This window comes from Megalobrama amblycephala, linkage group LG1 (genome assembly GCF_018812025.1).
Source record: "Megalobrama amblycephala isolate DHTTF-2021 linkage group LG1, ASM1881202v1, whole genome shotgun sequence".
Classification (NCBI taxonomy): Eukaryota; Metazoa; Chordata; class Actinopteri; order Cypriniformes; family Xenocyprididae; genus Megalobrama; species Megalobrama amblycephala.
In genome coordinates this window covers 5,536,668-5,562,094 of record NC_063044.1, presented here as the reverse complement: position 1 = coordinate 5,562,094, position 25,427 = coordinate 5,536,668, and the positions used below count along the sequence as shown (strand labels likewise).

The window sequence follows — 25,427 nt, the reverse complement described above, 5'->3', positions numbered from 1 at the left end:
ACTAAGGTTATCCTAGATTTAGCCATTTTTTCACATTCTCCACTCTTACGTAGGAGTTTAAGCTAATCTTCAGCTAGGTGCAGTACTAATATTAGTGTTATACTAACTCTACGGCTGCTTTGTACTAGTAAAGTCTTATATACACTCTTATTTCATACACTCAAACCTTGTAGCTTATATAGCAACAGGCACGTTTTTTTTTTTTTATGTGGCTATTGTAAAGAAAACAATCAATAACTAAGTTTGAATGAATACTTATTTTTATAGTATTGTTAATCCAATTTGTACTTGAACATTTTATTGATTTTAATCAGCCCTTCAAAATGCAATAGGCTACTACTAGCATAGTGAGGACGGCCAGCCACTGAAGAACATTACAATATTGACGCCACAAAGGCATCCGATTGTGCAACGTTTTTGTGGATTTCGTACCGTAAAGCCTAACCTTCTTTTGCATTTCCATATGAAGATTACAGCTAATTTCAGACATTTCAGACATTTTAAGTACATATAATTACATTTCCTATTACATTTTCTTCTCCAGAACATCACCAGAATATGTTTCTATTGTCACAGCTTCACATTTTCAAGGCCTAGAGGATGATTTGGTTATTTCGAATTATGGATAAGGCAAAAAACTACATTTCCCACAATTCTCTCCCATTCTCTACCAGAAATCATCCAAGTCAAAATAACATTCATTTTAGAGGCGTACCTGATTTCAGAAGAGAAACACTAGCTCTGAATACAGAAGGATTTTGTCCTCACTTGGCAGAATTAAGTACCGCATATGTTTTTACACACACATATATACTGTATCGTAACACCACAGCACAATGCAACATGGGTTCACATGCCCAAATAAATATAAGCTGGAAATCACATTCAAGAGAATCAGCATTCATGCATCATGATAAAAGCCTAAAGATTGGGCTGGAAGTTCTAGTGACCAACAAGCTGAAAAGACCCTTGAATTTGGCAGAAACGGAACCAGAAAAAAACAGGACTAAGATGAAAGTTTCAGTCGTTTAAACTGGCTATTTGGCGAGAACAGAAACAGTTTTAAACCTGTGCACGTGTAGTTTAGAGAAACCATAATGCAACTTCAGCCTGTTGGAGAAATGCATACAGAAAACGAAGAGCTATAGAAAAGGCAAGAACCTGAGAAATGGATATACCACTACAGTTTCCTTGAATCGAATGCAAACACGACCTCAAGGCAGACCAACACGGTCGGAAATGAAGCATGCACACAAACCAATGAAAATCTGAAGGCTTTACAAACCAGCTTTTCACTGCATTTCCACATGGAAGACAACTTCTGGAAATGCAAAAGAGCGACTGAGGTGCAACATATGTGACCCCAGCTGGCAAAAGGAGTCGGAATGCGCACAGGCTAATTTCGAGCTAACGGTTACAGGTAAAACAAGTGAAAGGTTTTCACAAAAATGAGTTCATTAAGCCCTCGTCTAACGATCCCAATGCTCCAAATAGCAACTAAACATCTAAAAGTATCTTTATGTGTACGTTTTCTGAGAGGAGTACCTTTCCTTTAACCGTGAAAAATGCCGTTTTCTTTGCTCGCTTCACGACGACTAGCGCTTCCCCTCAGCACAAGTTTGGTGTCGTTTTAAAGTGCAGCATTCAAACTTTGTGAATATTCATAGCGAATTCTCGATGGTATGAGTCTGAACAAATGAAATGTGATTTTCAAGCTCATGCTGATGTAAACAAAACGATCTTACTGGCGCTGACTGACGGATCCAAAGCGCGCGCACAAAGACGCCGCGATCCCGATATACACATATTCACAGAATTACAGTAGGCTATTAAAAAAAAGTATTCACTCAAACATTATCTGTTATGTCTTAAATGAACGTTTGGCTAACTATTAGGGAAAAACATCTGATGTGTAACATTATATTAGATCCGTGTGATACCGTCTTAATATAGCCTATAGGCTGTCTGTTTCATTATGTTAATCAAACAATTGTAGAATCATGCAAAAAAGTTTAATATATATTTTTTCCTATAGATATGGGTTTTTGACTTGCTTTGTGCCAAATTTGGTGGTTTTATCAGGTATGGTCGCTATGTGATTTTGTTTTAGGACCTTCAGGAAACTTACATTTTTAAATTTAAAAAAAAATTCTCTCAAAATTGACTTCAAACAGGTATAGCTCATTCATTTTTTTTGTCAGATTCCAACAAATCATACATCATTTTGATTTTTTTCTTTTAATGGAGAATAACAATAAGTCATTTTTGAAAATGTGCTCATTGCGACTCATTTTGCCAGCACGTCACATACATAAGATGAGTTGTGCAGGTGTGGGCTATAACAGTAAAGGTCGTGAGCGTTTGATTCTCATGGACCGTCTTTTCGCAGCAAGTCCATACGGTGTTGGTTCTAGGATGGGCAGGTACTACTACACTTGTGCTTGACGGGGTGAGAGAGAGGTAGATCTGTGGTTTCACGGAGCCTTGCAACTAGTCAGACTGGCAATGTAGTGTTGACGTAAGACTGAATGAATTCGATGAGCATTTCCAATCCGCCAACAAATGAGCAATTGTGGAACAAGTTCAAACCTGGAGACCACTGAGGCACATCAGTGTAAATATCACAGGAAGCATGGCTCTTAAAGCCAACCACGATTGGTTTAGAGAAAAAACATGGGTGGGTACTGACTGGATAAGGCTTTGCGATGGAGATGCGATGGACTTTCCGTGGTCACAAGCTCATTTATTCATGTTCTATTGCTTCTCTTTGTGCTTTGAGGCACTTTGGTTGTGTTTGAGGCATTTATCTGCTTGACTTTCACCGGTGTAGGTGAATTCAGATTGTTTGTAAATGACATAGAGGCTAAAACCACACAAAACCTCTGTTTTTAGAGCACGTCCATCCAAAGAACAATGGAAAGGACTCCAAAGTTGCTATATTCTAGGAAGCGAATATGTCTGATCTATAGGTCATTATTGCGGATGATTCTCAGTCTGTGTGGTTGTTCACGAAATCGGTCTTTTTGGAGTCCACTTTGCCCCCTCTTAGCTTGCCGGTTATGACCTTGTAGCAGCCGCGGGCAATTTTGTACATCCATATTGTATTCAGGATATCCAAACAAATGCAGGATACGATCCAAGCCACCTGAGCACTGAGACCAAGCCTTTCAAACGCTGGCGTACCGAAGGTGCCAAACACCTTCGCCCAGTAGGGGGGCATCACGGCAATCCGGACCAGGAAGAACACGACCGCCATCGCGATGCCGTTGGTGACAACCAGTTGGTGGGTACGAGGGTAGGCTAACGCTTCGAAAAACCACCTGCAGAGAGATAGAGGTCAAACGAGAAGTTTAGCATTTGGCAAGTTAATGGTTCTAAATAAATCTCTCCCTATGAGTAAACGAATCTCACCTTTGATTCACAAATGGCGTTGACAATTCTGAAATCAGTCGGAAGTTTGCAAAATAGGGAAGCACTCCGCGTGTCTGGAAAAAAAAAAAAACATTAAAAATGCAGATCATACAGATAATTATTTGAATACCTCTACATGTTTTCATTTTCTGAATTTACATTAATTATTTCATTTTTACATGGAGCTATTTTTGGGATCAAAAATTTCTAGGTGTTGTAAGCATCCTGAGATTATAATGAAAAAAAAAAACGACTTCCATTAAAAGTAGATTTTTATTATTATTATTATTATTAGTATTAGTAGTACCAATATGTTATTGTGATTAATCGCACCTAACATAAAGGTTAGTGTACATATACAGTACAGTCCAAAAGTTTGGAACCACTAAGATTTTTAATGTTTTTAAAAGAAGTTTCGTCTGCTCACCAAGGCTACATTTATTTAATTAAAAATACAGTAAAAAACAGTAATATTGTGAAATATTATTACAATTTACAATAACTGTTTTCTATTTGAATATATTTGACAAAGTCATTTATTCCTGTGATGCAAAGCTGAATTTTCAGCATCGTTACTCCAGTCTTCAGTGTCACATGATCCTTCAGAAATCATTCTAATATGATGATTTGCTGCTCAAGAAACATTTATGATTATTTTCAATGTTGAAAACAGTTGTGTACTTTTTTTTCAGGATTCCTTGATGAATAGAAAGTTCAAAAGAACAGCATTTATCTGAAATACAAAGCTTCTGTAGCATTATACACTACCGTTCAAAAGTTTGGGGTCAGTAAGAATTTTTATTTTTATTTTTTTGAAAAGAAATTAAAGAAATGAATACTTTTATTCAGCAAGGATGCATTAAATCAATCAAAAGTGGCAGTAAAGACATTTATAATGTTACAAAAGATTAGATTTCAGATAAACACTGTTCTTTTGAACTTTCTATTCATCAAATAATCCTGAAAAAAAAATATTGTACACAAATATTTTGTACAGTTGTACACATTAAATGTTTCTTGAGCAGCAGATCAGCATATTAGAATGAATTCTGAAGGATCATGTGACACTGAAGACTGGAGTAATGATGCTGAAAATTCAGCTTTGCATCACAGGAATAAATTACTTTGTGAAATATATTAAAATAGAAAACAGTTATTTTAAATTGTAATAATATTTCACAATATTACTGTTTTTTTACTGTATTTTTAATTAAATAAATGTAGCCTTGGTGAGCAGACCAAACTTCTTTTAAAAACATTAAAAATTTTAGTGGTTCCAAACTTTTGGACTGTACTGTATATACATATAAATATAATGTGGTGTGTGTGCAAACATTATATATTTATTACAAGTTTTTAAAATATTACAACATTTTCCATGTTTTATAGCGGTTGCACCGAATGACCTAATGTTTCGGGACATGCATATGAGCAAGTGAAAACATGAATTTTTCAAATAGTTAAAAGAGAGTTAATTACTTTGCTTCATGACCATGTGGTCCTTTGCAGTTGTCTGAATGATGTCACATCCTGTCACATGATATTGACCGCATGACTTGATCCAAAATGGTCCCTTTATATTGGTTACTCCGAATGACATCAATGAAATTCATTTTTCCGGACATTCTTTCTCATAACAAAGCAAAGACTTCTACACATAATTTTAATACCATTTTGCACTATGTTAATATATGATGTTATAAAATCATGCCAGAATAAAAAAATGATATATACATTTATTACAGTTTAAGATATTTTAATCACAAATGAAATGGCTGTATTGGCCTTTGGACGGTTAAACCGAATGACCTTTTGATGCTTCAAAATCTTTAAAATACCTTTATATGTAGCAAAATATAATCAAAACCTTTTGGATTAAATAAAAGAGAGGGTAACCGAGAGAGGTTACCGAGAGGCCTTTGGACAAACAAATGACCCGTCACATCATTGACCCATATATATATATATATATATATATATATATATATATATATATATATATATATATATATATATATATATATAAGCAGTGAAACATTAATATACATATATGGGAAAACAACATACCATTTTGTACCATTATGGGCTGTCAAATGACACAAGCTCAACAAAACTTGCAATTTTTGATAGTCAAACACAATATTCATAATTATAAAAAAATTTAAATAAGAAAAAGAATAGTTGAAAATAATATTTACAGTCAATTTGAGTATATATGATACCTTCAAAATGTTTTTTTTTTTAAGATTTACAGTTTTATTTGATTTATCAAAGATTTTTTCATTTTCATCAGACTTCTTTATTTACAGTAAATGTCCTCAATTTCAAGAGCCTTTCATGATGTGCTTTGTATTACCAGGTACTTACCAGCACATATCCATAAGCATACAGCGCCGCCAAGTGGTGACAGACAAAAAACACGTCGCCCATGGTACTCCAGTTACAAGCTAGAAGCACCAGGTCTGAGAGAAGAGTAGAGGATAGAAGAGAAAACAAGAGAGTAAAAAAAAATGTAGACAAACCTGAAAAGATGTGTCATCTGTGCTTGAACTTCCATAATAAAACAACGATTCATACCATAGAAAAGGTATCCACAGGTGATGGCCACATTGAGCTTAACCATGTTAGGATCACCCCTGAGGAAGGAAAAAATGATAAAGCTCAAACAAAAGGCAAAGACAACAGCATAAGAAATGCAGTCACTCAGCAATGAGGATTAAATAAGATTAGTATGAACTGTTTCTTTCTGAAAGGGGTAATCCATAAAAGCATCACCACCCAGTAAACCTGCAGATGGAAACCTTAGCCAACAACAAAGCCTGAGGGAGTGGTGCTGTTTCTGACTGAAGCCATTTATTACTGTACTATTACTGGCAACATGCCACTGTCAACACTGCCAACTGTACAAGTGACGTTCCTCCATGAAATCACATTCCAGTGAAACAATATTTCATGAAATTCCCCTGGGTGAACTGGTAGTAGTCTTCGACATTTGCATTCAAATTAAAATCACCATTCAAGAATATTTGAAATTTTTTTCACCGTCACAGATTTCTAGTAATAGTCTCTTGTAAGCAAATACATATCTACTTAATTGCAAATATATTATAAAAATGTTTATTATGTGAACCAAATGTGTGCTATGACCTTTTGAACTGTCAATTTTTTTAGTTTTTTGTTTCAAGTGATGTTATAGGTCATCGATTAATCGCAATTAGTTGCACATAACAAAATGTGTGTGTATATTATATATATATATATATATATATATACACACACACACACACACACACACACACACACACACACTTATATTATATATTTTCAAATTGTTATGTTAGATGCGATTAATCATGATAAATTAATTTGACATAACTTTTTTTTCTAGTTTCCATTTCATTTATTCTGTTTTAATGGTTTAATTCGATTTTAATAAACAAAAAGAATGTTTAACCAACAGTTTTTCATAAAACTTTAACAATTAATTTTTCTGGATAGTTTTTTATGATTTAATAAACTCTTTTATTAAAAATAGTGGTAAAAAAGTGAATTAATATATCTTCAATGACTAAATTAATCTTTTAAAATGTAAAATCAAATGACATGTAAACAATTCCTTTCATTTTTTGGCAAACAAAGTCCTTCACAGTAGAAGTTTATGGTTTATATTAAAACATGGATGAGAAATTGTGCAATATTCCTTAAAAAAATAATAATAATGTTTTAATGATTTATATTATTATTATTGTCATTATTACTAGGAGAAAGACATTCTACTGTATAATGGTAATATATTTCTGTCATAATTATTTAATAATATTAATATTCACAGACACTAGCCTATATCGTTATTAAAGCCGGGGACACACTTAATGACTAGCTAAAGAATTCTAAGACACAAAGACTGTTTCCTTTGACTGAAGCAGATTACACATGGAATTTAAACATCGACTGTAAACACAGACTGAACGCAACTATTTCTGACTCGGCACGTTTGGGCATGATCAGTTGCAAGTATTAAATTACATTCACAATCGGGCTTACAATCGTTAAGTGTGTCTACTTTTGATTTATTCATCCAAATCTTGCCAAATTCCATGACATTCCACATTATAAAAGTACATTCCATTTTTATTACTGAATTCCATTATTTTGTCTGTGTTTTCAGCATTGCAGAAATCATACGGCCCTAATAGGTCAACGGATGAAGCATAAACTCATAAACTTATAGTATATAGTAGCTCAAACTGTAAAGAATGGCATCAAGCATCACAGCTAGCATTTTGTTGTCATGAACATACATTCGAGTGAAGTTGATGGGGTCATTTGAGAGAGGTGAAATGAACTAAACAAAACCATGTGCTTGCCATATGGAAGATGAATATCTTGAGTGGACAACATGCCAGCGTTACAGTACATGTGTCCCTGAGATCTGTGTCTCTGTCTGAGCCTGTAAAGCGATCAGGGAACTGATACACAGCGATCGCAGGTGTCCAGTAGCAGAGGCCGAGTGTGTGAAACACGATCTCAATACGAGCGCTAGCAGACTCTCATGCACAGGAAGCTCGGTTACCCTCTGCGTGACTCCACTGTCACCTTCACTGAACTCTGACCCCTCAGTCAAACACCTGAACTCTCACTGCCCGCCCAGCACTGCACAGATGACGCCTCCATGCAGGATTTTACACTTCATCTCACGAGCGCAAGTGGTTCTTAAGTATCTACGATCTTTCTTACTAAACAATATGGGTAAAATAAGGTACACTTTAGTTGACTATATTTTTATATATGGAAAAATTTATCTGGAGTTTTTCACTACCTACTCTTTGTTTCTGAACAAACACAAAAAGTATTGAAATCAATGGATTTTGCAATACTAATGCTTGTTTTCTGAAACCACACTGCAAGTTTGTGATTCAAAATCTAATACAAACCAGGAAATAAACAACAAAAAATTATGTGATTCCACCCACTGCCTATTTACCCAATAGTATTTCGACAGCCCGGGTTGCCAGTTGGAGGAACACACAGCGTATTTCAATCAAGGAATCCAGCAAAGAAACTGGGTCAGAGATTGCAGATTATACCTGACCTAAAAAGCTGTGCCATCCATCTAAAAAGCTCTATGACCAGAGGCATATTAAAGGGATAGTTTATCCAAAAATGAAAATTATCCTATAATTTACTCACCCTCATGCCATCCTAGGTGTATATGACTATCTTCTTTCAGACGAACACAATCGGAGTTATATTAAAAAATATCCTGGCCCTTCCAAGCTTTATAATGGTAGTGAATGGCGCTCACGATTTTGAAAGCCCAAAATAAAGGGGCTTTAATAAAGTCCTTCTGAAGCGAAGTGAAGGGTTTTTGTAAGAAAAATATATATATTTAAAACTTTACAAACTATAATAACTAGCTTCCGGTAAAAGGCCGTATGCATCGATTTACGGCGAAAGAGTAACCTCTGACGCGATGCATGACGTAGGATGTAGGAGTAGCGTAAACTTAAGCCTGGGATACACACGTAAGATCATGACTTTATCACACAGTACGACATGGATCTATTAAACTTGGGTATGACATGCATGTAGACTGTATGATAATTACACCCATTGACTCGTAGACTACGATGCCTATTTCTATAGAAGAATAAAACGTCAACAGCATACGCTAGTGGTAAACAAAACACCATGTTGAATCAGCTGTAGATTTATGTGCTGAAAAAAAGGAAGCGGCAAAAGAAGAAGGGAAAAGAGCTTGAGGTAAGCAGTTTTATGATTTAGCATCATGTCACGCTGATTTAATGTCGCATTTTTATTGGCTGGTCAGTAGACGTAGGTCGTAGTAGCAAACACACGTTGATCATGCTGAATTTCTGACACTGTCAGAAAATGAACGTAGGCTATCTTTGGTTGCAAGACCAGGAAAACGGACGTCTTTGAACCTCTCTAACTGTACGACATTGGACCACTGATTAAGAGCCACGAACACAGAAATCGGCACAACTGTTTCATGATAGCAAAACCCATCACTTCACTTCAGAAGGCTTTTCTTAATCCCTTGGAACTGTATGGATTATATTTATGATGGACGGATGCGCTTTTTTGGGCTTCAAAATCGTGAGCGCCATTTATTACCATTATAAAGCTTGGAAGAGCCAGGATATTTTTAATATTGTGTTCGTCTGAAAGAAGATAGACATATACACCTAGGATGGCTTGAGGGTAAGTAAATTATCTGATCATTTTTGGTCTTTCGTTTGTGGGTGAACTAGCCTATCCCTTTAAATGTGAATACATCAACATCAAATTACTGTGTAAGGCTTGTCGCTTTCTATTGTCAATTGCCCTCCAATTCCTGTTGCGTGTCCTCAATCTGGCAACCCGCATGTCTGAGGAGGTGGGAGAGACAACCCTCTCCAATATTTTTGAATTTATACTGCAGTACCCATTTCATCAGCTAGCTATCTATATTACATACTGCACCTTTAAGTACATAACTTTGAAGATAGTTTGGCGGGAAAAAAAGACATCATAATGAATTCATTACTTTGTAATTTTAAAACGAAAAGTCTTTTAAAATTATATTAAATGTGCCCTCTTATCTAATCCATTTCTTTCGAGGAGGTTTATGGTTTGAACGTGGAACATGTCCTTCTGACATTAACCTTTAATCTACTTAATTATCAGGTTATTTTATTCTTACCTGACTACAGATAACTCATTGGTTTATGGGGAAAATAGATATGGGGAAGATAGATAGATGTAGTATTAGCCTTCAAATGGACATACCTAAGCAAGATTCTTCAACTTTGATCTAATTCAGTTCACTATCAGCTTTGGGGAACAGAATCAGATACCTGACCCAACAGGCTAGACCTACAAGTATAGACGAATCTAATGAAAGAGGCTTGAGTCAAGCCATTACCATAAAGCACAAAGAGATCAGCTTGAACTTTTGAAAAGGTTCTGTGGAGCGAGACTCTTCAGGCGAGACCAGACCAAACAATCAGTGAGTAAACAGGCATAATAGCTTTGTTAATTTAGCAAACAAAAGCCCAGTTGAAATAACTTTCTGTTGGGTCATTCTACAAAATGAGTGCCTTTCATTACCATGCATGTAGATAATGTGAACAATTGCTAATACAGTTGAAAACACAAAACGGAGGACATGTCCTAGTTCAAATGAAAAGACAATTCCACATTTGACATTATATAAAAGGAATGTTGTTGTGCCCGCAAGTTATGAATCACTCCAGTTGTCATCATAACCACCCCTTATTAATGTAATATACGGACATTATCCTTCTTTCAGCAAATGAACTCTGCAGGGACACATAAATATCACTTTATCTTACATTTTGTTAAGTTTGCCGGAAGAGCTTAAAATGTCACTTTTACCAGCATTTTGTAAAGTAAACAACTGATTATTGAAAATAAGATATCTGTAGAAATATCAGCATTAAATGCACCTTCTAAAATTCACCTTGAATGACACGAGCACAAGACCATCAAGACTGTAAAACTGCCAACCCTGTTACCATCAGCTCTAACTGTATTAGTTATACAGTAGACCAACATTAATATTGATTAATGTAGCTTGAGATGCACAAAATGCAATTTACCTACACTTGAAACTGGATATTTACAACCCATGCGATGGCTGCTCAGATGGGTCATAACGAGAAAAGAAAACTAAAGACAGAAACCTTTCCTTCTAAAGCGCGCCATGATCCCATGACAGCAAGAGAAGACTTAGAGCAAAAACGAATATGAAAAGAGCAAAGCAGATAAAAGTGGTAACGCAACATATACAGTGGCCCAGTAGTGCACAACGCAATGCAATTTAAACACAATGGAAACGGCACAAAGGAATCGGCACAACGCAACGGAAACAACCACAACATAACGGAAACAAGCCACACACATTCTTTTGAGGCTTTTCTGCTGTGTTGTGGCAATTACATTGTGTTGTTTAAATTTCGTGGTGTTGTGGCAGTTTCATTGTGGCAATTTAATTCTGTTGTGGTTGTTTTTGTTGCATTGTGGCGATTTCATTGTGTTGTTGCAATTTTGTTATGTAGCAGCAATTTCGTTGCAACATAAGCAATTTCAGCAATTAAGTTGTGGCTTGTTTCCATTGTGTTGATTTCATTGTGTTGTGGTTGTTTCCATTGTCTTGTGGCAATTTCGTTGTGTTGTGGCAATTTCGGTGTGGCAATTTCATTGCGGATTGCGTTGTTTAAATTTCGTTGTGTTGTGGCTTGTTTCCGTTGTGTTGATTTCATTGTGTTGTGGTTGTTTCCATTGCATTGTGGCGATTTCATTGTGTTGTGGCAATTTTGTTGTGTTGCAGCAATTTCGCTGTGTTGCGGATTGTGTTGTTTAAATTTCGTTGTGTTGTGGCTTGTTTCTGTTGTGTTGACTTCATTGTGTTGTGGTTGTTTCCATTAGTCTGGCTATCACCAGACCAAGATCAATTTAAAATTGAACATTGGTCTGGGGAGTTTGCTATGTATTTCCTACTGCACAAGAGGCGTGATCAACGAGCATTAGTCACGCAATTGGATAGTCCTTCAACCAATCAGTGATCGGTGTTTACACCCACTCGAGCAATTTGTTTGCTAACTAAAGAAGTCATTCAGCATCGTCGAGAGTTTAAAAGGCGACTCTGATACTGTTCAGTTCAGTGTAAATGAACGTGGAATATAGCCGCCCTAAACTACTGTCATTGTGGAAATTTCATTGTGGAAATTTCATTGTGGAAATTTCATTGTGTTGTGGCAGTTTCGTTGGGTTGTTTAAATTTTGTTGTGTTGTGGCTTGTTTCCGTTTTCATTGTGGCAATTTCATTGTGTTGTGGTTGTTTCCACTGCGTTGTGTTGTGGCTTGTTTCCGTTGTATTGTTTCAATTTCATTGTGTTGTGCACTACTGGGCCATCGGAAAGATAACATGACAGAGTTTTATGTGTTTCGTCGGCACGCTCTGAGCCATAGTGATTTTCTCCGATTCCAGCAACTTCCTTTTATATTACAGATATTTTACACCAATTTCCCAGGAATTTCCGAATTTGTTCTCTTGAACACATTGGATAGAAACGGTGCTTTATTCGCAAATGTTTAATGCGATATTCCTTTGGGTGGAAACATAGCATGTGATGATGCATTTCCAGTTATTAACATCATAAATCAAGCTAAGCTTTTAATATTTTAATTGGTAAAAACACTATACTTTGTGTTGTATTACCTAGGCATTAAATTTCACGGTTGCACTTTATTTTACAGTATGTGTACTTAGTGTACTTACCTAAGAAATACTGGGTAATATAAAGTAACTACATGGGTTAAGGTTAGGTTTAGAGGTAGGTTCAGTGTTAGTAATTATTATAGTAATTACAATGACTGGGTAATAAGTACATAGTATGTACATGGGGAACAGGACTGTAAAATAAAGTGCTACCAATGTCACTGTGCAAGTGTTTCTAATACAACGGGAAGAGAGTGAGGCAAATTTGACATCTTTCTGTCTTCTGACCACCGTAATCAATCTCTAAATACGTTTTCCTCTTTTGGAAAGTCATAGAAATGCTATTGTGGATTTTGTCTCTTGCTATTCAAGCAAATGGGAATGCTAAAATTATATTTGCTGTAGTTTTTCAGCTCACCAGTTAACCCAACTATGAGGACTTCAGCTTCTGAGAGCCCCGGAAATGTGAAAAGAGTCCATTGGGATGAGGATGAACTGAGGGGTGGATGGGAATGAATTCTCAGCAGTGTGTTTGTGGGGAGCATTTCTGGCCTGAGACGGCCTATGGGACAGTGAGAGGGGGACAGATCAGAGGAGAGAGGAGGCCTGGAGGACTGTCACATGATACCAGAGAGGAGGGGGACTGGGAATCTGTTGTTTCCTGCTGAAAAGGAGCCTTGTTGGCAATATTAAAAACTCTCTGATCTCAGAGAGTGAGAAGGAAGAGAGGAAAAGAGACATTGACAACATCAGACATACAGAAATACATCTCCCTCTCTGAACGAGTCAACAGGTAACCAAAGAAAACAGGGAAAAAAGGAGCAGAGGTGATGAGAAAAGAGAAAAGAAATAAAGCGAGAGCAGAGGTGACAAAACAAGGAACTGGGGAAAAAGTTATCAGAAGTATATTCATTTTCAAATATTCCTTCAAGAAATATTAATTTGTTCCATAGAGAAACTGTTTTAACCATAATGTTCAGCTTTCAAAACCCACCATAAACTCTGAGAATTCATTGAGTTGGTCTCTATTTATATATTTATAATTTTGTAAATATGTGATATTTCAACACTATCTCATGACCAATTCAGAAGTATTTTACGAGTTGGCTAAATTGTACGAGTTCATACGAACCCCAGTGACGGGTAGGTTTAGGGGCGGGTTAGGGGTAGGTCATTCGTACGAATTCATACGAACCCCAGTGACGGGTAGGTTTAGGGGCGGGGTTAGGGGTGGTCATTCGTACGAATTCATACGAACCCCAGTGACGGGTAGGTTTAGGGGCGGGTTAGGGGTAGGTCATTCGTATGAATTCATACGAACCCCAGTGACGGGTAGGTTTAGGGGCGGGGTTAGGGGTAGGTCATTCATACGAATTCATACAAACCCCAGTGACGGGTAGGTTTAGGGGCGGGTTAGGGGTAGGTCATTCGTACGAATTCATACGAACCCCAGTGATGGGTAGGTTTAGGGGCGGGTTAGGGGTAGGTCATTCGTATGAATTCATACGAACCCCAGTGACGGGTAGGTTTAGGGGCGGGTTAGGGGTAGGTCATTCGTATGAATTCATACGAACCCCAGTGACGGGTAGGTTTAGGGGCGGGGTTAGGGGTGGTCATTCGTATGAATTCATACGAACCCCAGTGACGGGTAGGTTTAGGGGCGGGGTTAGGGGTAGGTCATTCGTATGAATTCATACGAACCCCAGTGACGGGTAGGGTTAGGGGCGGGGTTAGGGGTAGGTCATTCATACGAATTCATACAAACCCCAGTGACGGGTAGGTTTAGGGGCGGGTTAGGGATAGGTCATTCGTACGAGTTCATACGAATTTGGCAACTTGTAAAAAAAATGTACGATTTAGCAAAAAATAAAATATAAATTTGTATAAGTGAGGTTGTATGAATTAGCAACTTCGTAAAATACATATGAATTGCCATGAGATTGGGTTGGATATTTTGCAATACTATGTTTATACTTTAATTATTATAAATCAATGGGATGAGTAGTTAATTCCCTCATAACTGTCTTTTTTCCCTATTCATGTTTTTTTTTTTTACAAAGTGTGCAATGTTGTGGTTCATCTCAGAGATGTTTGGTACGATTCAAAGCTCTTTAAAGTATTTCATGAAATCTCTATGGAGAAAATGAAAGAAAAAATTACCTACAGAAACAAAATAGCAGAAAAAGTGTCACTGTTAAATAGAAGGAAATGGCAAAGAAGAGATGAATATAGAAGTGAAATGCAAAGACAAGTGCTCTGTTCCCAAACCTAGTGAGCTGCCTTGCTGTTTATTCAACAAAAGCAGGAATTTCACATGCAACAAATATGAATTGGATGGAGGACTTGACTTTGATTCCAACAAAGTCTGGCATTAGCATGTCGCTATTAATATTTGTGTGTACTATATAGCTGTCTCCCAATTCAGTGGCTGCATCCTTCAAAGGACGCAGACTTGAAAGGCCATGAAGGTCAGACTGAGCGCTGTTTTCCTTCGTGGCCCAGGAAAAGGAGGATGCATTTGTAGGCCGCATTCGAAGGAGGGTTCAAATTGAGAAGGCCTTTGTCGCGCCACAGTGAAGCATTCGGTCTTCAAATGCAGCATTTGAAGGATGGAGCCTCTGAATTGGGACACAGCTTATATTTTTATGCCCAGAGTATTGTGTGTTCCAATACATTCTGGGTTTGCTTTATCTCATGCAATGCTGCTAAATCGAGGCAACTTAGAAGGAAACGTTAAGTTGCTGTCTTCCTTTTGGAACAGGCATCTTGTTGGCAAGCGTGCTTATGAGGCCTCAAAATGCTGTCTCGATAGGCAGCTCAGTAAGCTTTGGAGAAGAGCTACAGAGGACAACAACTAAAGACAAATTACCATTCTTCCCCTTCAGGATGCAAAGATGCAGACCAAACAGGCAGCAGGCAGAAAAGGAAAGATTAAAGAGAGAGGGAAAGAAGAAAAGAAAAATAAAGACAAGAAGACAAATGAGACGGCAGTTCTCTGCACTGGCGACTACAGTGGACACAACATTTCTGATGACAGAGCAAAAGTTTCAATTAAAACTTCAGGATAAAGGGAAATTTGTCTCATTTGGACATATAATCCATGATATCATCAAATATTTCCACTTAAATATTGATTGTACTAATTGTTTTGGGGTTTTTATGGACTCTTAAATAGCTGTTCTACAAAAGACGCATTTGTGAGTTTGGTTTTAAACGGTGAAAAAATGAAAATTTCACAATGAGATTCAAAAAGTTCATGAAGTTTTTAACCCTGTTTTTGAACTACTGGCATCTTACCAGACGGGGTCTTCATTGACGGCATCATCAAACCACAGGATATAGAGACAGAACAGCCCCACAATTAATGCATGGACAGTGGACACCAGCCTGAGGACATAAAAACAATGCTGTTATTCCCAGACTGAGAAAAATTTGGATCTTGAACCTGAAAAGAAGTTAAAACAAAAGGTTAGGAGTTCTAAACGAAACTTTTAAATTCCTGAATTTTAATACAAGTTGACTTGAGGTAGCGAACAGAATGGAGAATTGCGACTTGAATCTGAATTTAAAGATTTGAATCAATGAACTGAAATGCACAAAAATGAACTCTTTCCTCGCCATTGACAGAATTTTCCGCCAATCCGTATTTTCACTGTTATACAGTAGCTATTAAGCACCATCTGAAAGAGTATAGAGAATCTCCAGATCCAAAAACAAGTGAAGAAGCAGAAGCAAACGATAGAAGCATTGCTTATGCACATGTAAACTAACATGATCTTCGAACATTAAACAGCATATAAATCAAAACTGCCAAACGTTATCGAATGAAATGTCGACCCAGGACAAAGTATAGGAATGTGAAGCTTTGGGGGTGTTGAACGCAATCTACTCGATCTATGGCCACGTTCACACTGTACGTTTTGGGGATTGACAACCACATTTACTTACAGGTGTGAGTCTCGAAATGTCCCGTTCACACAGCAACTTACAGTGCTGCTCAAACACTGTCTGTATGAACGTGCAGCGTACTAGTAACCATATCTCTGTCGCTGTAAGTTACCAAAAGCGAAACCACACACAAAACCCCTTAGCAGAGCGGCTCTCTCGCACTGTATGACGTGACAGACAACTAGTTGTCCAGTGTTCCGTTCACACAGTGCAAATATTCCGAGAATGCGGTTGTGAGTCCTGAAAATGTACAGGTGCGAGTTCAGTTATAGAATGCGGTTGTCACACCTGTAAATAATTGCACTGTGTGAATGCAACCGTATTAAGGACTCAAATACAGGACTGACAACCGTATTCTGCTGCTGTGTGAACGTGGCGGCCTATGCTTCGATCATCATTCTGAATCTGATCTGGACGTATTCTTTGACAAAAATGTGATTTTCTCAGCTTTTTGTTCAAAATGTTACTTTTGAAATGAAATTTACCCATATTAAAGTGGTAATAAAAAAGAATACAAGAAGCTACAATAATTTTTTTTTTAAGCAGAGGTTTTGTTCTTTCTTTAGATGTATGAATATCTATCAAACCATATAACAAAATATTCTGGGAGCCATGAAATTGTGAACATTATCAAAAATGCTTGTGCTGGCTGGCAACTTTAAAAAATTCTGGCAGGGAAAGAGTTTATGTGATTGAAATCAGTGTACTTTTTACCCAGAAAAAGGAAATACAAAAGATGGCTTTAAATGATGGCTAGAAAGTCTTGTTTAAAAGTAATCTTGACATTGTAGGTCTGACAGAATTGATTTATTGACAAGGTTGGAAGCACTCGTGTAAGAAATTCCTCTTCCTATCATTTTAAATTAAAATTTTAACTACATGTGGGATTGCCAATTTAGTTCTGTGATAAAATCAAATTCCAGTGAATAAATCGAAGGTGAGACAATTCTTGAATTTTGCACAACCATGCTGGCACCAAATAAACACCTATGGACATAAGTACATGATCAATCATTTAATAATAGATTTTATTTATTGCTTTTTTTATATCACATGTTTTAATAATCATTATAAATGAGGTAATAATTCGAAAGCTTAAAAACCATGGAACCATGGAAATGTTACTTTAAATCTTTTTAGCAGGCTCCTCCCCCTAGTGGGAGTTGTCATGTTTCATACAAACTTTAACTACTTTATAGTCAAAACTTTTAACATATTGGCGGAAAGGTCTGAATCTTAAGCTTTCATATTTGGCATCCGTTTTGTGATAGAAGTGATATTTGGAAAGACATTTCTTAATTTGTTACAGGAGAATACATCAAAACAATTTTTAATGGAATGTGGAGGACACCCGGTGGCTATTTTCGGTACAGCGCCTAAACAAAATCTCTTCAATTTTTGTGATATCAACTTCAAATTTGGAACACAACTTGGTTAGACATATGGTTTTTATTTTATATCAATTTTAGAGTAAAAAATATTTTGTAAAATATATATATTTTATATGAAAACATTAGTACAGTACATTTGATCTACAGTAAATTTAAACTTCTAAACAATCTGCTGAGTGCCTTCTTTAAACCAGACCAAACTTAGGTCTGTATTTCAAAGCATTCTTGAATTACAACAATTTAAGTTTGGACAGTGCATTTTTGCATCTATGCTCAAAAAGGGGGGTGGGGGGTGATATTTAAGGGGTTAAAAAGTGAATCCCCTGTAAAGTCACTGTATAATTTGCACACTGTCTGCATTAGGAATATCACATAGATAACACGGTGATGACACAGTAGAAAATGGTATCTATAATAGATAGCAGACAGTGAATGAACTATGATTTGAACTGATCCATTCGTGTGTTTGAGTGTGAACACTGTCTGTGGACTGTAGACCTTTGTATCTGTTATCTGAATGTTGAGAAACCCCATAAGAAACTTTTCACCATTTGACAGGACACAAAAAAACAGAAGACCGTTGATCCAATGTGTTATTTATTTTTTTCAAATTCTCTGTCCACCATGTTATGTGAACAAGGATGGCAAGTTTTACAGGAAATACTTGCTATCAGATTACATCAAATGAACGATACAGACTTATTTTCATCCCATGATAATTACAAATATATTATTGTACCATTGTTAAAAGGCAGTGGATGTTAAACAATCTTTCAAAAATTAAATGCTGTCTTTATAGGGAAAGAAAGAGATGCTGCAGCTGCAGTACAAGCAATCAATGCAGCAGGTTGTGCTTTCATTACAGCATTAAAGCATTTAGAGTTGCTGACAGAATGTCATATCAGTTTCATTCACTAAACACGTCATGACTTTTAAACGAAAGCAGGATGTCAAAACCAGAACGGGGGTATTTAGTATCTTCTAAAGCCAATTCAATCATCTTGTGTGTTTGACCTCGAACATTTTATATAACAATGTGAAGTGTTGTACGGAGACCTATCTCTTCCTAACTAAGTGGTGCAAGGTCAAAGTTAAGCAGGTTCAAAAGATTACAAAGAGGAAAGGTGATTAGAGAAAACCATTCACCTACATTTCACAATACAGTACAGCGATCACTAGACCTCGCTTGTGTTGAGCTACACTCGTGTACTACAGCATTATGAACGATAATGATACTTTTGAAGATGTTTCTTAAGATTTTCATGAACCCAGCTCCAGTTGCTCTTTCTGCACACATGATCCCAGTAACATTATCAATGCACCTATACATAGGCCCTACATGTATTATTTCACAATAACTGACTTCCTTTAGAACTGCTTCGTGTGTATGTATAAGTTTATATATTTTGGCAAGTTTGACCATTATTTATCCATAGCTACCAGTACCAGTTCATCTCTGTTTATACTGTATACCCATTCATGCATGCATTTCTACCCACATTTTTGTTCGGGCAGCTGTGATTATTAAGCTCATACCTGGAGTTCCAGTCGTTGAGTTTGTGTGGTGGAAGTTTCCCATAACCCTGCGTGAAATTGGAAGACAGAACCGGACTGACGCACGAGAAGAACAGCTGGAACCCCACGAAGCTGCCAGCCACCACATACACCTCTCTCATATCCATCGCTCACCTGCACGGGACATCAGAAACACAGACCGTCACACTTGTGCTCGCTCAGCTAATGATCAGAATATTGACTGCGTTCTGCCGACAATGTGAAATCTCTTACCAGTCAAAAGCTCATAACAGTGCATCTGATTGACCGCTCATTCATTTCACAAAGACTATGTGTTAAGAATTAATCTGTTTGTGAGAAAAGAAGTAGACTGACAAAGAAAGTGTAATATCGTGAAAGCAAGTCATTGTTTTCCAAATGTTTTCCAGAAAGAAGATTATGACGGTGGGAAAGAGTGACGGAGAACGTAAGAACAGGAACAGAAAGACAAACTAAATCATTTTTCTGGAAATGGATTTATTTTTATGTCTCTATTTATGCTATCTAAAAATAGTCAAAACAGTTTGTCAAATTTTCAAAAGTGAAAAGAACATAAATAGCGTAATTTGCATTTACACATTTGGATCCAGATTTGTGTAAAATTCTTCTTAACTGCCATTTTTCTCTTGTTTTCTAATAAGAAATATTATGCATTCCCAAAAATAAAATTCTTTTCTTAAAATATTTTTTAAAACAACACTTAAAAATCATCATAAATAACTTCTTAAATTTAGGATAACCTCCAAGTTGTCTAAAATCCCTTAAATAAAGCTGGGTTATTGGGTAGTTTCAAGTATTAAACATTATACAACATCACACTATCATCTAGAAAGAAAATTCTCCTATGACAGTTAATGCAATTTACATTGAAAAAATGATTGTGATAGACTTGCTACATAAAAAGGTTTAATAGATGGAACCATTAAGCTTTATACCAGTGTAAAGTTTTGAATTTTTTGTATTAGACAAAGCAACCTCATGTTTAGGATAGTATACAACACAGATTACGTTAATATTACATGATAATTTTAAGTTTAAATGTATAAATGAACTTACTCAAAAATTTCAAGTTAAAAGCAATTAAAATGTACAAGTACCAAATTGAAATTTGCCAGTTCTGCTTACTTAAACTTTGAATTTCGTAACTTAAAAAAATTGATGTAACTGATCACCTCAATTAGTTTTGAGTCTTACCAACTTATTCGTGTTTACAGTGCAATGCAGCTTTTCATTCAGTTCTTGCAAACAGAAACATTAAAAATCACTTTCAAAAGTCTTAAAAGGAATGATAAATGCAACAAGAGAAAATTCAAGAAATTTTGAGCGAAAACAACCACAGGAAACATCTCATATCAGGTCAATGTCTACAAAACTCAGACAAATGAGCGCCAGAGGCAAGAGGAATGTAATAAGTGTGTGTGTGTGTGTGTCATCATAGAGTGGGGTCACTGTCCCCCAGCATGCTGAAGAGTCATATTGAGTCATCTGGTATTTTTCAAGCTGTATCAAGCTATAACACACTTTGCATCAATGTCTTTGCAATAAAGTAGTAAAACTACTTTAAACTACTTCAGCAATAAAAACTTATTTTAACCTAATCAACCAAAAATAAAACACATTATTATTTTTAGTATAGAATGCATGCGTTTTTAAATTCATTCTTCCACATAAATGTCTGGCTGTTCATTCCAATCAGTCTCTTGTATTTACTTGAACTTCCATTGCGAAACCTCTCATGATTGAGTCTAACACAGAAACAAAGGGCTCAATCACACTAATCCCACCAAAAATGTGAGTAAACATGCAGCTGTACTTTATTAAGATTAAACTAATAAAAGGTTTAAATCATTTACCCAGGTACTGACGAGACTGCAACAATAAGACATTGATTAAAGAGGAGCAGATTGGGTCGTGATGATATCTGCACAATATCTTTCTTTAATCTAGTAACCAGGCTCCATTTGCCCCAACTTAACACTTCCATTGTAAATCTATTTACAGACTAAAAAAAGGTGGCTGGAAACCATGTGATCCCCTCTGGTGAGGGCACGTATGGAGCACATTCTGCACACTGTAGCATGACGCAAACTGTTGAGAGGGAATGTGCTGCAGGTAACCTTTCATCAACAAACAAACGGCCACCACATAACCACTGTCTTTCATGGCTGGTCACAAGACTCTGCTGAGCCTGTGCTGGGAGTGGGAATGATAGATTTTAGGGAATAATGCACAAATGGATGTCGATTCTTCCACAACATGATACACTAGATGATGTTTCAGTAACAACAAACCATGCATGTCAGAGTATAAGGGTCATTCTCAAAGGTTACTGTTAAACTTTTGGTATTCCCGTTCAGTATTGGGTTAATGCATTACAAGTAACTTAAGTTACATAATCAGATTACTTTTTTTTTTTTTTTAAAGTAATGTGTTACTTTTAAATTTATACAACAAAATATCTGAGTTACTTTTTCAAACAACACGTTATTTTTAAATTTACAACAAAATATCTGTTACTTTTTCAAAAAGTAATACATTACTTTTAAATTTACAACAAAATATCTAATATCTCAGTTACTTTTTCAAACAAGTAATTAGTTTTAAATTTACAACAAAATATCTAAGTTACTTTTTCAAAAAAGTAACGCATTACTTTTAAATTGACAACAAAATATCTGTTACTTTTTCAAAAAGTAACACATTACTTTTAAATTTACAACAAAATATCTAATATCTAAGTTACTTTTTCAAACAAGTAATGCATTATTTTTAAATTTACAACAAAATATCTGTTACTTTTTCAAAAAAGTAACGCATTACTTTTAAATTTACAACAAAATAACCAAGTTACTTTTTCAAACAAGTAATGCATTAGTTTTAAATTTACAACAAAATAACCAAGTAACTTTTCAAACAAGTAACGCAAGTTACTTTTAAATTTACAACAAAATATCTGAGTTACTTTTTCAAACAACACGTTATTTTTAAATTTACAACAAAATATCTAAGTTACTTTTTCAAAAAGTAACGCATTACTTTTAAATTTACAACAAAATATATGTTACTTTTTCAAACAAGTAATGCATTACTTTTAAATTTCTACAACAAAATATCTGAGTTACTTTGTCAAAAACACAATACTTTTAAATTTACAACAAAATATCTAAGCTACTTTTTCAAAGTAACGTATTACTTTTAAATTTACAACAAAATATCTAAGTTACTTTTTCAAACAAGTAACGCATTACATTTAAATTTATACAACAAATTATCTAAGTTACTTTTTCAAACAAGTAATGCAAGTTACTTTGTTTTCTTATACTGATCTCTGATGTACAGGCGTGAATTTGCATTTCCTTTAGTCTGGGGATTATTCATGGCACTTTTGGTGTCATAAGGCCTTTACAGTAGAAAATTAGTTAAAATTAGTTATTAGTTAAATTAATTATGTTATTAAAAAACAAAACAAGCAAGCCCAGCCTAGGTGAGAAAACGTAACGCAACACATTACTTTCCATAAAAAGTAAATAAGTAATGCAATTAGTTACTTTTTTGGAGGGGAGTAGCACAGTATTGTACTTTTTCAAGCAAGTAACGCAAGTTACTTTGTTTTCTCATTTATTGATCTCTACTATACAGGCGTGAATTTGCATTTCCTTTAGTCTTGGGATTAGCCTATTGATTTCATTTTGGTGTCTAGGTGAGAAAAAGTAACGTAACACATTACTTTCCACAAAAACATTAACTAAGTAATGCAATCAGTTACTTTTTTTGGGAGTAACACAATATTGTAACGCATTACTTTTAAAAGTAACTTTCCCCAACACTGCTTATAGAGTTTGAACATCAGTTTAGGCTTGACTTTATTACATGTCTTATGGCATATGTGTGGTTAACTGGTCTCTATTTAAATGCATTATACATGATGACACAAGCTGAAACATCTGGATACACACCGCTGGGCTTGCCAACACAACTAAACTAGCAGTCAGTTATCTTCGAATACATAAAGACAATAAGAAATAATTTCTTTCTAAATTAAATTCTCAAATAATAACTTATAAGTAATCTTTCTTTGTTATAAAAACGTACTAATATTTTTGTAAGTTCTTTGGAAAAAGTAATTTCTTCATATGAGTGTGTGTGTGTGAAAGAAATGCATCAAATATGCAATCATAAAAAAGTGTAAAGCTTAATTAAATACATAACCATAACGTTTAAATGCATTTAAATTTATCTATCACACACACACACACACACACACACACGTTTATAAGAAGCTGTGCGACAAGAAACGAAGGCTAAGCCAGCTATCAAACTAAATTATGCGGAAGCTCGTTCCGCTGAGCGAGTTCAGTTTCGCCGATGCAACAATTAGCAGCTCTTAAGTTTGAATCCTACATTCACACTTTCTCCAAAACATGAAAGAAAGCGCGACTGCGTCATAATACCCAGTGCGTCATAATGCTCTGCATAATAATGATCCGCGTAACCGTCCCCTATTCTCAAACTAGCGAACAATAACAAAACCCACACGCAGTGAACCTAGTCGCTTTTACGCAGAAAATATGTAGCATGTGCAGTGCGTAAGCAAACTGTGCATACGTAGCGACTTGAATGAGTGTCCAAACCAACTCTAGCGCGCTAAACTTTTCTATTCATCTGTCGCGCTAACAATGGCCATGCAAATAATGCATGTGACAGGTGCAGAGAGCGATGCTGCTGTACACACAAGCTTTGCGAATGACATTTACTGTTTACATCACCTGATAAGAGTCGCATAGGTCTGTGTAAACGTGTCCAGATCCTGTCGTCTTCTTTCTTCTGTCCACGAACCCAGGTTTATTTAGATGGCGACGGCTAGCGAGCGCTTTGCCCACACGCTGTCTTTAAACCCGCACGTCTTCAGTGGCGTACTGGCGAGTAAACCTGTATTTCTGGGAGCGAGGCCATTTCAGACCTTTAATAAACACACAAGGATTTCGTAAACGTCCACGGAGTCTGCCGCACCAAACACTGCATTTCTTCAGCGTATTGACAGGCTCCGCGTTACGTCAGCACTTGCCCCGCCCACTCCCCTCCTCCCCGCACACACCCCCTAGTGAAGCTCCGCCCACCACACAAACGTTTGTATTTCTAGTTTTTTTTTTTTAACGATTTGGTTTGCATTTTAGCATTAAACAAGCTGTATTAATGGCGTTATGCACAAGAATCTTCTAGGAGAAATGCATTAAGGCATGACAGCAGCAGATTTCAGTGTCCATTTCAGGTGTTATGCAATATTGACCATGTTATTACACATCATGAGGGCCAGTGGTTGGGGAAAGCAGTCTTCATGTTGTCTGTAGTTGTTTACAAATGAAATTGCATTAGATAACTCTTTTTTCCCCCCTAGCTGTGCATACTGAATGCATACAGGCAAAGGTAACCATCAGAAGATGGCAGTGAATAGTTTGAATTTTGTTATTTAACTTATCCAGCCTTTTCTACAGTATTTGGACATCATAATTACCAACTAAAGAGCCACTGCAGTTGTTTAACTTATTTTATAGGTGACATCAGCTTATAATTAGCTGGAAGCTTTTATCATACAGACAAAAACAAAGATGTAATTAAATATAACTAAAGACTAGGTGGAACTAAAATTTAGTCATTAAAAACCCATGTTGAACTGCAACTCTTCTGAATACAGGTCAACATGGTGCTTATGTTTCTGGGCTCTGTGGACTTATGCATATAATACAACATGGAATTAGTTATATATTGTATACAATTATCTTTGACAAATTGCTTTTGCGCCTCTTTTGTAAGTCACTTACTTGTAAATGTATTGTAATATTAATCTTTCAGCCAATCACGTGACTTACATAACAGCA

General features: G+C 36.1%; 1 protein-coding gene across 1 annotated transcript in view; it reads right to left on the bottom strand.

The window, feature by feature from the left end:
- Positions 1-24,611, bottom strand: part of tlcd4b (TLC domain containing 4b) — a 25,268-nt gene extending 657 nt beyond the window's left edge. The window contains exons 1-7 of the mRNA XM_048180326.1: positions 24,318-24,611; positions 19,534-19,686; positions 15,956-16,045; positions 5,989-6,047; positions 5,779-5,873; positions 3,412-3,485; positions 1-3,320 (exon numbers count right to left, since the gene is read on the bottom strand). The exon at positions 1-3,320 is cut by the window's left edge and continues 657 nt beyond it. Coding sequence (XP_048036283.1) covers positions 2,990-3,320; positions 3,412-3,485; positions 5,779-5,873; positions 5,989-6,047; positions 15,956-16,045; positions 19,534-19,679 — 795 coding nt within the window. The 5' untranslated portion in view covers positions 19,680-19,686; positions 24,318-24,611 and the 3' untranslated portion in view covers positions 1-2,989. The remainder of the gene's footprint in view (positions 3,321-3,411; positions 3,486-5,778; positions 5,874-5,988; positions 6,048-15,955; positions 16,046-19,533; positions 19,687-24,317) is intronic.
- Between the last annotated feature and the right edge of the window lie 816 nt (positions 24,612-25,427).